This window comes from Microcebus murinus, chromosome 1 (assembly GCF_040939455.1).
Source record: "Microcebus murinus isolate Inina chromosome 1, M.murinus_Inina_mat1.0, whole genome shotgun sequence".
NCBI lineage: Eukaryota > Metazoa > Chordata > Mammalia > Primates > Cheirogaleidae > Microcebus > Microcebus murinus.
In genome coordinates, this window is record NC_134104.1 from 161855527 (window position 1) to 161870839 (window position 15313).

The 15313-nt window shown below is 44.8% G+C and overlaps 2 protein-coding genes and 1 pseudogene across 3 annotated transcripts in view; 1 reads left to right on the plus strand and 2 right to left on the minus strand.

The window, feature by feature from the left end:
- Positions 1 to 15313, minus strand: part of ARHGEF3 (Rho guanine nucleotide exchange factor 3) — a 304041-nt gene that overhangs the window by 278906 nt on the left and 9822 nt on the right. The window lies entirely within an intron of this gene.
- On the minus strand, positions 12326 to 14884 carry LOC142874287 (small ribosomal subunit protein eS4, X isoform-like; annotated as a pseudogene).
- SPATA12 (spermatogenesis associated 12) lies at positions 14708 to 15155 on the plus strand. Its single transcript, XM_020280388.2, is given in 4 exon segments — positions 14708 to 14737; positions 14739 to 14863; positions 14865 to 15051; positions 15054 to 15155. Coding segments are annotated over 4 exon segments (444 nt in total).

Sequence of the window (15313 nt, forward strand, 5' to 3'; positions counted from 1 at the left end):
GACTACCAAGGTTAAGTATCTTTCCCAATGTTTATTGGTCACTTGGATATTCTCTTTAGAGATATGCTTGCTCAAGTCTTTTATCGGTTTTTTTTTTGTTTTTTTTTTTTTTTTTGAGACAGAGAATCACTTTGTTGCCAGGGCTAACGTGCCCGGCATCAGCCTAGCTCACAGCAACCTCAAACTCCTGGGCTCAAGCAATCCTCCTGCCTCAGCCTCCAGAGTAGCTGGGACTACAGGCATGCACCAACATGCTCGGCTAATTTTTATATATATATATTTTAGTTAGCCAATTAATTTCTTTCTATTTTTAGTAGAGATGGGGTCTCACTCTTGCTCAGGCTGGTCTCGAACTCCCAAGCTCAAATGATCTGCCCACCTCGGTCTCCCAGAGTGTTAGGATTACAGGTGTGAGCCACCGCGCCTGGCCTTTTATCTGTCTTTTAAATTGGGTTGTCTATTTCTTTTTGGTTTGTAGAAGTTCTTTATATTCTGGATATAAATTCTGTATTGAACATACCTATTTCAAATATCTTTTCCCAGACTGCAGCTTGCCTTTTCACTTTCTTAATGGTGTCTTTTGATGATAAGTTCTTATTTTTAACAAAGTCTGATTTATACGCATTTTCCTTTATGATAGTACTTTTTGTGTCTTGCTTAAGAAATCTGTGCCTAACCTAATCTCATGCAGATATTCTTCTCTATTATCTTCTAGAACTCCCTTTCACATTTAGGTTCTCAATCTATCTTGAATTATTTTTGCATACAGTGTGAGGTAGTGGTGGCCCAGGTATATTTTTAGGGTAAAGTTCTGTCAGCTATGACTGCAAACCAGGCACACAAAAAAGGACCAATGTCTGTCAGCCCCAGAGGAAAATGCAGCTTCCCCGACACCCCTGTCCTTTATCTGGAGCCTTCAGAAACATCTGATTCCACCTTGTCCCTTGAAGCCCAACAGAATTCAGAAGCATGTGTCCCAATTGTTTGAGAGAATTTCGGAACACAAACTATATACAAAGCACTCCCATCTTATCATAAAGCTTCCACGACTTTCATAAGTCCATTTTGACAATTGCATATGGGTCAAAATACTTTTAAAATGCAAAGTGATTAAGTAGGAATATGCATAGGGACCATGTAAGACAGCACCTGGCTGTCAGACCTGCTGAGCACCATGTGCCTCTATGTGCTGGGAGTTAGGGAGGCCAAAGAATGTAAGCAGACAAAGCCCCTATTGTCACCATGCTCACAGTCAGGGGAAAAGACCAACAAAAATGGAGAAGAGAAAGTAAGCAGGGAGAAGTGCTCAGGGAGAGCCTCCCTTTAACATTTGAGTCAAAACCTATACATGGTGGGGGTGGGATGGAGATGGCCCTGAGAAGAGAAGAGGTAGAAGCATTCTGGAAAGGAGGAATGGTATAGTCCCAGGCTGAGAAAGGAAAGGGATTAGGATCCATAAGACCAGAAGGCATGGCAAGGAGTGGAAGGACATGTCAGTGAAGACAGAAAAAATCTGTATTTTTTTCTAAGCAGAATCAGAAGCAATTGAAGGATTCTGTTAGAACTCAGTTATCTTCTTGAACACGCACCATGAAGTCCTCTATGAGGTGTATGCACAACAAAAGTCCATTATGTAGTTAAGGGCACCCAGTCAACTGGTCTACCTTGAAATCCTCCTATTACATCATAGTTACAGCAGGCAAATATCTACAAAGACTCCTCTTGGCCTTGACCATGCAGGCAGACACACACACACACACCTGCCCCTGTCCATTTTCTCCTTTAGGTCTGAACACAAGTAGGCTGTCACTCTACTTATCCCTTGGTGCTACCTCGAGCTGAGGACTGTTAGTCCCTCTCCAATCCTGGGTAGCAAGGGGTCTACACTGTAGGCTTTTGCATCTCTGCTCACGATTTCTCAGCACTTATCCCAGCTATAATTTTACTTGCATTCATGTGACTATTTGATTATTATCTGTTTCCTGAGTGTGTCTGTTGACTCCAGAAGGGTAGAGCCTAAGTCTCCCCAGCAACTAGGGGCCTGGCCCAGAGTAAGTCTCTCACACCCCCACCCCACACACATGCACACACAGGCACTCATGTGCTTTTTTAAATGTAAAATCTAAACACATAAAAAAGTAGAAAGAATACAATGTACCCCATATGCCATACATCATACAACTTCAATGGCCAACTCATTCCTAATCTTACTTCTTTCTTGCCCTACCCAGTGACACAAACTCCGGCCTCATGTCACTCAGTTCATACCTGAATAATATGGAATTAATTCATCAAGAACTGACTGTAAAGCAAGGGCAGGTTACATATTTCCCACTTCTCTTTCACGTAAAAATCTCAAAACAGCAAGTTTCTTTCCATAAAGCAAGGCACGTGGCGTTTTACAGAGTGTGGAAATGAGTTAGTGCTTGCTCCCTCGAGAGGGAGGCTCTCTACATGACACCTATTTTAACACCTGTTTTAATATTTATGGTAATGTGCTCCAAATGAGCCTCATCTTTTTGATATACTATCACAGTTTTACATACACTGGGCAAAACTTTCATAAACTATGACACTCCCAGTGTCCGGCACAAGGAGTGATACTCACACTTAATAGGTCTGTTGAGTGTCATCCACTCTTCAAGATCCCAAAGATATGAATAAAAATAACAACCTGAAATGTTAAAATGCAATCATATTTAACCATGTCTTTTTTGTCATAAAACATATTACCTGTACTTTCTAACTTTTTTCATAAGCATAAAGAAAAATGTTTTTAAGCCTTGTCTTTAAGCCTATGACCTAGAGATAAGTCACATTTTGGAGTCCATCCTTCCACTGTGTAACACCATGGTTACAAATCCAGGCTCCTGAATCAGTGAAAGGTTCCAATCTGGCTCCTGTCGGCCTTAGGCAAGCGGCTCCAGCCTGTAAGTCCATTTCCTCTTCTGCAAGGTGGGACTGATAAGGCTGCCGGATGGGTGGCCAGTTGGAGGCTTAAAGAAGATGAGCTGAGCCCAGGGCCTGTACACAGCAAGTGCTCAACCAACGTAGCTGCTGCTATTTGTGTTTTTAAAGAAGAGCTACAAAAGAACTCTAGGTTCTGCAGGGGAGGCCTGCCAAGGGCCTACACAGGAAGTGGGTACACCTGCCCCCCCCCCAGGAGGAACCAGAATCAGGGAGTGGGGGAGGGGCTACCTAGAGGAAGCACATGGCAGTGGCCTCTGAGTCACAGCCCAGCCCCTCCCTGATTTATCCCTTTGTTCCCTGCTAGTTGAGCTGTGACTCACATGGGCTCCAGTCCTAGGCCCGGCCCATCAGACCCAGGGTCTGGCCTGCCCTGCCCACAGAGTCACTAAGAAAACCTTGTTGTGTGCTCAAACCCTGTTGTGTTCCCTCATCTCTCCCTGCCCTTCGGCCCCTGCAGCGCCAATCCCAGCCTGCAGTGTCAGCCTTACAGGGAGCCTCTGGTGTGCTATGGGCAGTTTACCACTCCCCCACCAACACCAATTTTTTTCTGACCTGTGCCTGTTTTTTCACAGTGTGCTGCATTTTGATTTAACTTCAATCTATAAAGAAGTCCAGGAGAAGGCCGGCTTGGTGGCTCACACCTGTAATCCTAGCACTTTGGGAGACCAAGGCAGGAGGATCTCACTTGAGGCCAAGAGTTCAAGACCAGCCTGGGCAACATAATGAGACCCCATCTCTAAAAAAAAAAAAAAAAAGTCTAGGAGAGTCACTACAGTATCCACACCCATAAACACCCTCTAAATAATCTTACACTTTTTTTAATTGTAAAATATACATAACATGAAACTTAACCACTTTTAAGTGTGCAATCCAGCAACATCAAGTGTATTCATGAAGTTCCACAACCATCATCACTATCCATTTCCAGAACTTTGTCGTCATCCAAACAGAAACTCCGTACCCATTCAATAATTCCTCATTCTACCCTCCGCTCCCCAAGCCTCCGGAAACCTCTATTGCACTTTCTATCTCTAAACTTGACTCTACTAAGTACCTCACATAAGTGGAATCATATAGTATTTGTCCTTCTGTGACTGGTTTTTTCACTTAGCATAATGTTTTCAAGGTTCATCCATGTTGTAGCATGGGTCAGAAATTCCTTCCATTGTATATACACACCACATTTTGTCCATCCATTTATCTGTTAATAGACATTTGGGTTGTTTCTGCCTCTGGACTATTGTGGATAATGCTGCTGTGACGTGGGAATGCAAGTGTCTGTGTGAGTCCCTGCTGTCGATTCTTGGGGTATGCACTCAGAATTGGAATTGCTGGATCATATGGTGATTCTACATTTCAGTTCTGTTACACTCTTAGGGTTCTGACATCATAACCACAGCAGCCACCACGGCTACCCCTCGATGAGCATCTCTCATCTGTGCTGCGCGCTGTTCTAAGAACTTTTATTTATTAACTCATTTAGTCCTCAGAACAACTCCCTGAGGTAGGGTAGGATTATTAATAGTCTCGTCCCCACGTTACAGATAAAGAATCACATTATAGACACAAAATCTGAGGTTAGAGAGGTCACCCCTCTCAAATGGCTGTGCCAGTATCTGAACCCAGGAAGGGTGACGGTTTTATATTGTTTCTCCAGTTGTGACAAAGAAATGGTGCTGCTCTGCCTACAGGCCTCTTCTGTCCTGAATACGCCTTCAGTAAGGCTTCAACATCTTTCCCTGCTCTGGACAAAGGAATAACTAAAACGAGAGTGGGGGCCGGGCGCGGTGGCTCACGCCTGTAATCCTAGCACACTGGGAGGCAGAAGCAGGAGGACTGGTTGAGCTCAGGAGTTCAAAACCAGCCTGAGCAAGAGTGAGACCCCATCTCTACCAAAAATAGAAAAAATTACCCGGGCACGGTGGCGCATGCCTGTAGTCCCAGCTACTCAGGAGGCTCTTATTTTATTCTTATCGTTTGTGCCCAGGAGTTGGAGGTTGCTGTGAGCTAGGCTGACACCATGGCACTCTAGCCTGGGCAACAGAGTGAGATTCCACCTCAAAAAACAAACAAACAAAAAAACAAGAGAGTGGGACAGGGACACTCCACCTGATGGGATTAGTCTAGACTCAGGGCTGGCAGTGAGAAACCCAACTCCACCTACATGGGAGGAAAAGGGGCTTTGCTGGTAGGTCACTGGAGCAGCTGCCACAGCACATGACTGGATCTCTGGATCTCTGGATCCAGAGATCCAGTCATGTGCCCAATTCTCCCCCCATGTTGTCGCTGCTCCACACTCTGGGCCCGTCCCCACTGTCGTGGACCTGTGTGCTCCTGAGCACCTTCTCTGTCACTTCTGAACAAGTCAGGACGACCCTGAGGAAGCCCACGGCCTGGCATGGCTGGGCCTGCATGCAGCCCTGGACTGGCCACCACAGCCAGGGGAGGGGAATGTGCTAGGCCAAGCCAGGGCCGCAGTCCCCACCGAGGGGAGGGAGGGGCAGGCAAATGCCCAGCAAACGAGCTGCCGCATCATCTACAACAGCAAAAATTGGTACTGCGGCGGGGCGCGGTGGCTCACACCTGTAATCCTAGCACTCTGGGAGGCCAAGGCAGGCGGATTGCTCGAGGTCAGGAGTTTGAAACCAGCCTGAGCAAGAGCGAGACCCCGTCTCTACTAAAAATAGAAAGAAATTAATTGGCCAACTAATATATATAGAAAAAATTAGCCGGGCATGGTGGCGCACGCCTGTAGTCCCAGCTACTCGGGAGGCTGAGGCAGGAGGATCGTTTGAGTCCAGGAGTTTGAGGTTGCTGTGAGCTAGGCTGACGCCACGGCACTCACTCTAGCCTGGGCAACAAAGCCAGACTCTGTCTCAAAAAAAAAAAAAATTGGTACTGAACAAAACAAGGTTAAATAAAGTCTCTACATCCACTCACTCAGTGAAACATCATGTACTCATTTATTTTTTTCTGGAAAAAAATTCGTTAATTATAATTTTAAAAATTATCATGACTACTCTCTTAGCTATGATATCCAAATGATATCACAGATTAAAAAGAATAACAAACAATATATTTTATATGTTTTGTTTTTATTTTTAATTATTATGGGTACATAACAGTTGTATATCTTTATATGGTACATGAGATGTTTGATATAGGCATGCAATGTGAATTAATCAAATCAGGGTAATTGGGGCATCCATCACCTCAGGTTATGCAGCTATTTAGAAGTGATAACCATGAAGACTATGTAGCAACTTAAAAAGAAAAAGGCTTATGCAGGCATATCTGACAGGAAAGACAGGACTCTCTCCTCACGCACACATACACAAGTACATGTGATAATTTATGGGTAAGGAAAAATGCAGTCAGGAATTATATCAGAATGGAAGAATCGTAGACGGCTTTTATCTCTATTGACCAAACTTTCCTTTATTGGCCAACAAGCATTTACTGTCTGTGCTACTCAAAGTGCTGGGGACAGGGCAGGGAACAAAACAGGAGCGAGACCCCTGCCCTGTGGCAATGCACCTTACATTGGATAATGATGGCAGCAACGAGAAACAGTAAAGCAAGGAAGGCAGAAGGCAGCTGTGGACGTAGTGGTGACGGTTTAGACACAACGGCCAGGAAAGGCTGAAGGAAGTGCAGGACCGAGCCATTCGGACTTTGGGAGAAGAGCATTGCAGGCTGTGGGAACAGCAAGTGCAAAGGCCCTGCGGCACGCAGTCAGAGCAGCAGCACTGAGGTGGACGTGGCGGAGTCAAGTCATAGGGGAAGAGCAAACTAAGAGCAGAGTCAGAGAGGAAACAGCCAAACCTCTCTGGGTCTTATGGCCACTATAAGGGCTTTGGCTCTGTGGCGAGTAGAATCAGAACTGTTCGAGAGTTTTGAGCGGAGGAGTGGCAATCTGCCCAACCCTTTAAAAGGTCCCTCTGGCTTTGAGTTGAGAACAAGCTGAAAGGAGGTAAGGACAGAGGCTGGGAGACCAGTCATTCAGGTGAGAGGGGAGAATGGCCTGGGCCCGGTGGTGAGCAGCGGCCACACCCCAGGTGTGTGCATGTACGTGTGTGTGTCAATACTATGTATATGTATTTTTTCCTTTTTTTTTAGAGACAGGGTCTCACTTTGTTGCCAAGGCTGGAGTGCAGTGATATCATCATAGCTCACAGCAGCCTCAAACTCCTGGGCTCAAGTGAACCTCCTGCCTCAGCCTCCCAAGTAGCTGGGACTACAGGTGTGTGCCACTATACCTGGCTAATTTTTTTTTAATTTTATGTAGAGATGGGGTCTCACTATGTTGCCCAGGCTGGTCACTCTAGGTATATTTTCAAAGTATACACAGCGGTGTCTTCTGATAACTGTAGGGGTCAGAAATGCAAGAGTCATGATGACACCCCAGGCTTTGGGTCTGAGCAACCAGAAAGATGGAGTTCTCGTTAATCAAGATGCGGGAAGAGTATCAAGAGAGTGAGGTGTCCTAGAAGAAAGAGAATGGGCCACTGGGCTGAACAACATGGCAGGCAGAGGAGACCTCAGCAAGGGACATCTGGAAAGGAGGCAGAGGAAGCTGAGCCCAGTTGAGATGATGAGTTCAGAAGAGAATGGGATGACAGCATTATTCATAGTAGCCGAAAGGTAGAAGCACCCAGTGTCCATGCAGATGAATGGATAAGCAAAATCCGGTATATTCACACAATGGAATATTATACAGCCTTAAAGAAGAAAATTCTGACACATGCTACGGCATGAATGAACTTTGAGGACATTATGCTGAACGAAATGAGCCAGTCACAAAAGCACAAATAATACATGGTTCCACTCATATTAAATATCTAGAGCAGTCTAATTCATAGAGACATAAAGTAGAGTGGTGGTTGCCTGGGACTCAAAGGAGGGGAGCAGGGAGCTACTATTTAATGTGTACAGAGTTTCGGTCTCACAGGATGAAAAGTTCTGCAGGTTGGTTGCACAACAATGTGAATATACTTAACACTATGGACCTGTACACTTAAAATTATTCGACATGGTAAATTTTATGTTACGTGCATTTTATCACCATTTTTTTAAGTGAGAGACAATGGAAAGCAAAAAAATTTAGAGTCCAGACAAAAATTCAGCAAGTTCAGATAATCCTTTCAAGAAGTTTTGTTCTAAATTAATGAGAAATGGGTGCATACTTGGAGGGAGAAGTGGGGTGAAGAGAAGGTTTTGTTGTTTTGGTTTTGAGGCTGGGAGAAATAATAGCATGTTTGTCTGCGGCTAGAACTGATCCAGTAGAAAATGTTTTTAAATGTTTAAATTACTTGCAAAATAAAAGCTGTACTTTAAGGTAACGAAAATGTTCTGGAATTAGATAGTGGTAATGGTTGCACCACCTTATGAATGTGCTGAAAACTACTGATTGCACACTTCAAAGGGGTCGATTTTATGAATTATATCTCAATAAAAATAAAATAAAATAAAAACTATGGTAAATGTCTAATATCCTTTGAACACCACGCTCTCATGCAGGCTGCGCCCCACCCAGACGGCCCCAGACAGCAGTAGTTTCTATGGCCAGTGGCCTGCGGGTCACACAGCCGTGTGCAGCTTGTGGCACAGGAGCAGTAAGGGCATCCACATTGTGGCTGAGACACAAGTGCCATACTCCCACACACAGCCCCCTGCAGCTAAATCCAGTGAGCATGCACCCATTAGCTGCAGGAAAGTGACTTATTTTATATTCTTAGAGCAATGAACTCCCAGTCAAATGTAAGAAAAAAAACCTTTCAACTCAGAGCAAGAAAATCTGCACCCACACCCCAAATCTGCCAACCCATGCTATCCGCCTATAAAGCAAGAGAACCAGAGAGGGGTTATTTTGGGATCACTCATGGGGGAGGAAGTTCTTTCTGAAATGTCTTCCTGTCTGTAACAATATCACACTCTTGCTTTGACCCACTACCTTTTTCCTTTCTTCTGAACAACTTCAAACAGTATCCTACCCAGCCCTTGTGATGGTTAGTTTTATGTGTCAACCTGGCTAGACCACAGTGACCAGATATTTAGTCAAACATTATTCTAGATGTTTCACAGAAGGTATTTTTAAGATGAGATTAATATTTAAATCAGTAGACAAGGTAAAGCAGATTACTCTCCATAATGTGGGTGGGCTTCATCCAATCAGTTAAAAGCCTTAATAGAAAAACACTGGCCTCCCTGAGCAAGAAGGAGCTCTGCCTTTGGACTCGAGCTGCCACTCCAGCCTGCCAGCCTAGCTTGCAGATTCGGGACTCACCAGGCCTCCACCATCGCATGAGCTGTGAGCCATGGGGAGCGGCTGTAAACACAGACGAAGCTTCACTGGCTCACCTGCCGCTCACCTCCTGCTGTGCGCCTGGCTCCTAACAGGCCACGGATCACTATCGGTCTGCAGCCTGGGGGTTGGGGACCATAGCCATTAGGAGATAGATACATGACCTGGAATCACACCATGAACTCTTAACAGGACTCACCCTTTCTGGGTTCAAACCCTGGCTCCACCACTTACTGGCATTGTGAACCTGAGCAAGTCACCTCTCTGTGCCTAAGTTTCTCCATTCCATCAAATGGGGATAGTAACATCCACTCCATGAGGTTGTTGTGAGGATTAAATGAAATAATATATGTAAAGCACATAGCGAATTCCTGCACGGTGTTTTTTAAACAGTAAGTATTGACCCACTGGTGAAATAAATTCAGCGCATCACACAACCATCATTTAAAAAAAAAAAAAGCAAAGGTAGACTAATGTGGAAAAGAATTATCAAAGGACACTAGACATACACATAAGTACTGTTTTCACCAATCAATTTCAGATATGTGCACGCGCACGCACGCACACAGATTACAGTCTATTTATTTTTTACAGCGGGTCATAGTCAAAAACGTGTGAAAGCCACCAGACTCCACCACATACTAAATACTCAATGAAATCTGGTAGCATCATCATTATTAACTCACTCAAAAAGATAATATGTTCACCATCTTTATTAGCATTTATCACAATAGAGCTGCTAACACGTTTATCAATTCAGCCACTCATTTACCACAGTGCTGTTTAAGAGTCACTGCACCTCCCTAAATTAACTTGCCAACTCTCTCTCCTCCAAAAAGACTCAGGAGGTCATTTAAATATTTTCTGACTCACAATGCTGGCCAAGGATTAGTGAGGCCCTGCCCAGCCCAGCCCAGAACACATGAAATGTGAGTGATCTGTTAAGAAAACCACTTGAGTTTGCAAGGCTGCACAGGGATTGCGTACAATTAAAGCCGCTGGAGAGAAGCAGCCCTCCCCAACCCCTCGAGAGACGTGTCTCAGAGAAAGGTCACGCGAGGTCAGCTAAGCGGCACCTATTGAGACTGGGCAAGAGCCAAGCGCCAAACCTCAACTCTGTAACATGCTTCCTTGTTCTGGAGCTAGGTTGCATCGTTGTGTTTTTCCCCTAACTTCCCATGTGCACGCACATATGCACACACCCCTCGCTAAAGGATGGAAACAAAATCCCATGACTCGCCTGCTCTACCAGCTTGTGTAAAGGAATCAGCTAAGCCAAAGGATCTTAGATTTTGAAGATCTCAAAATAATCTCTGTTGCATATAACTCCCCTCCCCTCAGAAACAAGCTAAAAACTCAGCCCAAATTAAAGCTTTTAAAAACAAATAAAACTGCTTTTAAAAAAAATAAAAAATAAACTGCTTTTTTGAAAACAGTGATAACTACAAACACACACACACACACATGCACGTGCACACACACAAAGTTTCTGTTTAAAATGGAAGCTCCTCACCCCAGCTGAGAGTAAGCTGAGGTGTGCACGGGTCTGCAGTTTCGGGTGTGGTTTCCCAGCTTGGCCCTTAAGTCTGGGAAACAAGGTTCCCAGTGATTCACGTGTAGGCACTTCACTTTTTATTTCTTCTTCCTTGAGGACAAAGTCATGGATTTGTGCCAAAACATTACACCTGAAACACAAAAGTATGTGTAGGGGTATAAACTAAGTTTTAATATGTGATATTATTCCTTTCTTATTTTTATTCCATTCTTCAAACTATGATGCCAGTGAATTGGGCCAGGGGGAAAAATTATTTTAGCAGCAGAATCCTTTCCTCAAATGAAATCTTCTCTCTTCATCCAACAGATATAACAAGTTAAAATGGAGGCTGGCTCCATCACTACCCAATACCCCACACATTTCTCGCGGCGTGGAGGCAGGTGCGGGGGCATCTGAGGGATGTCCATCCCACCTGCGGCCACTTCTGCCTATGTGTGACCCATGCCAGGCGCACTCCCACTTCACCAGTTCAGGAGGTAAGTGTTTTATCCAAGGTCTCTGGCCTTAAATTAGACACTGCAGTACACTACGTCACTGTTTTCAACAAGGAAAAGAGACGTGCGTGTATGTCCCTGGATTGTTTGTCTGTGAGCTTGATGGAAGGGCCTTGGAGTATCTATTCAGCACACTCAATGACAAGGGGAGGGGTGCTGAGTAAGTGATGCACCCAATAAAAAGTACTCCAGGTTCCAGACTTAATGCTGTTAAAATGGCAAAATTCCCCAAGAGATCCACAAAGTCAACACAACCACTATCAAAATTTCAGCTGCCTTTTCACAAAACTTGACAGGAGCTGATTCTAAAATTCACAGGGGAATCCCAAAAGAGTCAAAACAATATTGAAAAAGAAAGACAAAGTTAGAAGACTCATATTTCCTGATTTCAAAACTTACTATAAAGCTATAGTAATCAAGACAGTATGGATGGCAATACTGGTATAAGGATAGCCAAACAGAAGAATGGAATAGAATTGAGAGTGCAGGAATAAACAGTTACATTTATGGTCAATTGGAAACTGTCAAGATGATTTAATGAGGAAGAATAGTCTTTTTAACAAATGGTTCTGAGAGGAAGTTGGAGCACTTTGGGAGGTCAAAGGAGGAGAATTGCTTGAGGCCAGGAATTCAAGACCAGCCTGGGCAACATAGTGAGACCTTGTTCCTACAAAAAAAATAAATAAATTGGCTGGGCGCAGTGGCTCACGCCTGTAATCCTAGCACTCTGGGAGGCCGAGGCGGGCGGATAGCTCAAGGTCAGGAGTTCAAGACCAGCCTGAGCAAGAGCAAGACCCCATCTCTACTAAAAAAAAATAGAAAGAAATTAGCTGAACAACTTAAAATATATAGAAAATAATTAGCCGGGCATGGTGGCGCATGCTGGTAGTCCCAGCTACTTGGGAGGCTGAGGCAGGAGGATCACTTGAGCCCAGGAGTGTGAGGTTGCTGTGAGCTAGGCTGATGCCACGGCAGTCACTCTAGCCTGGGCAACAAAGTGAGACTCTGTCTCAAAAAAAAAAAAAAAAATGAAGTTGGACCCCTACCTCACACCACATGTAAAAATTAACTCCAATGGATCAAAGACCTAGACCTAAAAGCTAAAACTATAAAACTTGTAAAAGAAAACATAGGCATAAATCTTCATGACCTTGGATAAGGCAAAGTTTTTGTAGGTATGACACCAAAGGCAAAGGCAACACATGAAAAATTGGACTTCACCAAAAACCTTGCACTTCAAAGGACACCACCAAGAAATGAAAAGACAACAACCAGAATGAAAAAAAAAATTGAAAGTCATATATCTGATAAGCGACTGAATCTAGAATATATAAAGTGCTCTTACAGCTCAACAATAAAAAGACATATAACCCAATTCATTTTATTTTTTTCACACTATAATATCTTTAATTAAGTACAAATAACTTTTTAACATGTTATTATGTTGCATGGAGACCATTTCACCACTGCTCTGTTTGGCTGCCAGTCTCTTACCCCTCTCTTCAGCAATGGTGAGGCGGATACCTTTTCCTCGAGGAAGAGAAATCCATGGTTTGTTGCCTTTGCCAATAACGAAAATGTTGGAGAGGCGAGTGGCAAAGCTGTTGCCATTGGCATCTTTCACGTGAACCACATCAAAAGACCCGGATGTCTTTCTCTGTTGGTGATCACACCAATTCTTCCCAGGTTAGCGCCTCCAGTCATCATGCACAGGTTACCAGTGTCAAACTTGATTAAATCAGTAATCTTGCCAGTCTCCAAATCTATCTGAATGGTGTCATTCACTTCGATGAGTGGATCAGGATAGCGGATGGTGCGAGCATCATGAGTCACCAGACGAGGGATTCCTTTTGTGCCCACAAAGATTTTTCTCACTTTGCACAACTTGTACTTGGCCTCCTCAGGTGTGATACGATGAACAGCAAAGCGATGGTGTCATAAATCAGACGGAAATTCTCTCCAGTCTTGTCAATGCTGATGACATCCATAAATCCAGCAGGGTAGGTTATATCAGTTCGGACCTTGCCATGAATTTTAATGAAGCGCTGCATGCAGATCTTCTTCACTTCATCTCCTGTCAGGGCATACTTAAGCCTGTTTCTTAGGAAAATGATGAGTGGGAGACACTCTCTCAGCTTGTGGGGACCGGTGGATGGACGAGGAGCAAACACACCGGTCAGCTTATCCAGCGTCCAATGCTTTGGAGCTGCTACACGCTTCAGATGCTTCTTAGGACCACGGGCCATGGCTGCGCTAAGCACGGAAAGAGGACCGCCTCCTTCCAGTGTGCAGGGGCTAACCCAATTTAAAAATGGACAAAAGATTCCAATACACATATCTCCAAAGAAGATACACAAATGGCTAATAAGCACATGAAAAGATGCTCAACATCATTAGCCATCAGGGACATGCAAATCAAAATCATAATGAGATATCACATTATACCCACTAGGATGTCAATAATCAAAAAGATGGATAATAACAAGTGCTGATGAGGATGCGGAGAAACTGGAACCCTCATACACTCCTGGTGGGAATGTAAAATGGTGAGCCGCTCTGGAAAACAGTTTGGCAGTTCCTCAAATGTTAAAAATGGAGTTCCCACATGACCCAGCAAGTCCACTACTAGGTATATATTCAAGAGAAATGAAAAAAATATGTCCGTGCAATTTTCTATACTCTTCTCTGGGAGGGTGCGCGGGAGAGCCAGGGAATGTTAAGAAAAAAAAAAAAAAAGGAAGAGAAATATATGTGGACAAAGCACTCTTGGACATAACTATTAATAAATGGAACAAAATTAGTTGGTGAGCAATACATATAAAATGAGCCCATTATTTTGGTTATTAAAGATTCTCACAGGTACACCCACCTGTACATATACACAACAGACACTCTGTCCAGCTTATCACAAACATTCTCTCTGGAAGCAACCTGGGACAGGGGAGGTGGAATTTCAGTTTTTACTCTACGACTTCTGACATGTTCACATTTGTGTACAGTAAGGATATAGTCAGGATTTCTTGTATAAAAGAGCATTCGTTTCTCCAGCCAAAAGGGAAGGAAAGAGGGAGAAGGCCACTGCAGTCATGCAGTGTGGAAAGCTCTGAAAGCAGACAAGCGTGAAAGAGCATGCCAAGCATGGGGACAGTGGGACAAAATGTGGACGCGGAAAAGACTCTGGGGTGTCTGGGGCCGGTTGGGCCCGGCCTGTCCGAGCGCCCGGCGGTGGCTGGGGCGGGTGGCTGGAAGTGATCAGAGCAACGCGCTGAAGCAGCCAGGTTGCCAGGGTGTCGCACACCCCTCAGGGCCCCTCTGTCCTGCCCCAGCTTGGGCCAAGTGCCCCAGCCTCCCTTTCCCAAGCATTCTGGTTTTGACTTGGGCCCCATGTCCAGTTCTGCCCCAACTTGTGGGTCCCACCTTGGAAAAGTCAGGAAACACCTGGGAAATGAAGGCAATGACTTCCTCCAGCCTTGCTCTGCGGCCACGCAGAGGCCCTGGGGCGTGTCCCTAACATCCCCGCAGGCCCTCGCTGCGTGCGGCATACGCCAGGGTGCACACGTTCGCCAGGAGCAGCCTCTGCCCTCCCAGAGCTGGCACTTCTTGCCAGGGTGCGCCAAAGCGGGGCCTGTCAGAGATATTTAGAAAGAGCCATCTCTCTTGACATCACTGCAGCCCACATAAATCTGGGAAGACCCTCCTTACCTCCAACTTTCCTGATACAGCTGGGCAGAGCTGTAAATAAGTTATTCATAACTCTACACCTTAATTTCCTGGTTTGGAACATGGGATCATAGGAGGATCTGCGCACCGGCTGGTTGCAGAAGCTGTGTGAGGACGGAGGGGCAGGGCCCAGTGGTGCCGGGCATAGCTGTCAAGTCAACCAGCATGTTTTGAGGGCTGTTAGGTCACTCCCCTCTCCACAGTACACGCCAGCACACACACACAGTGAGAGTCCTGCAGCATCTGAGCGCCTGGCAACCCTTTATCTGG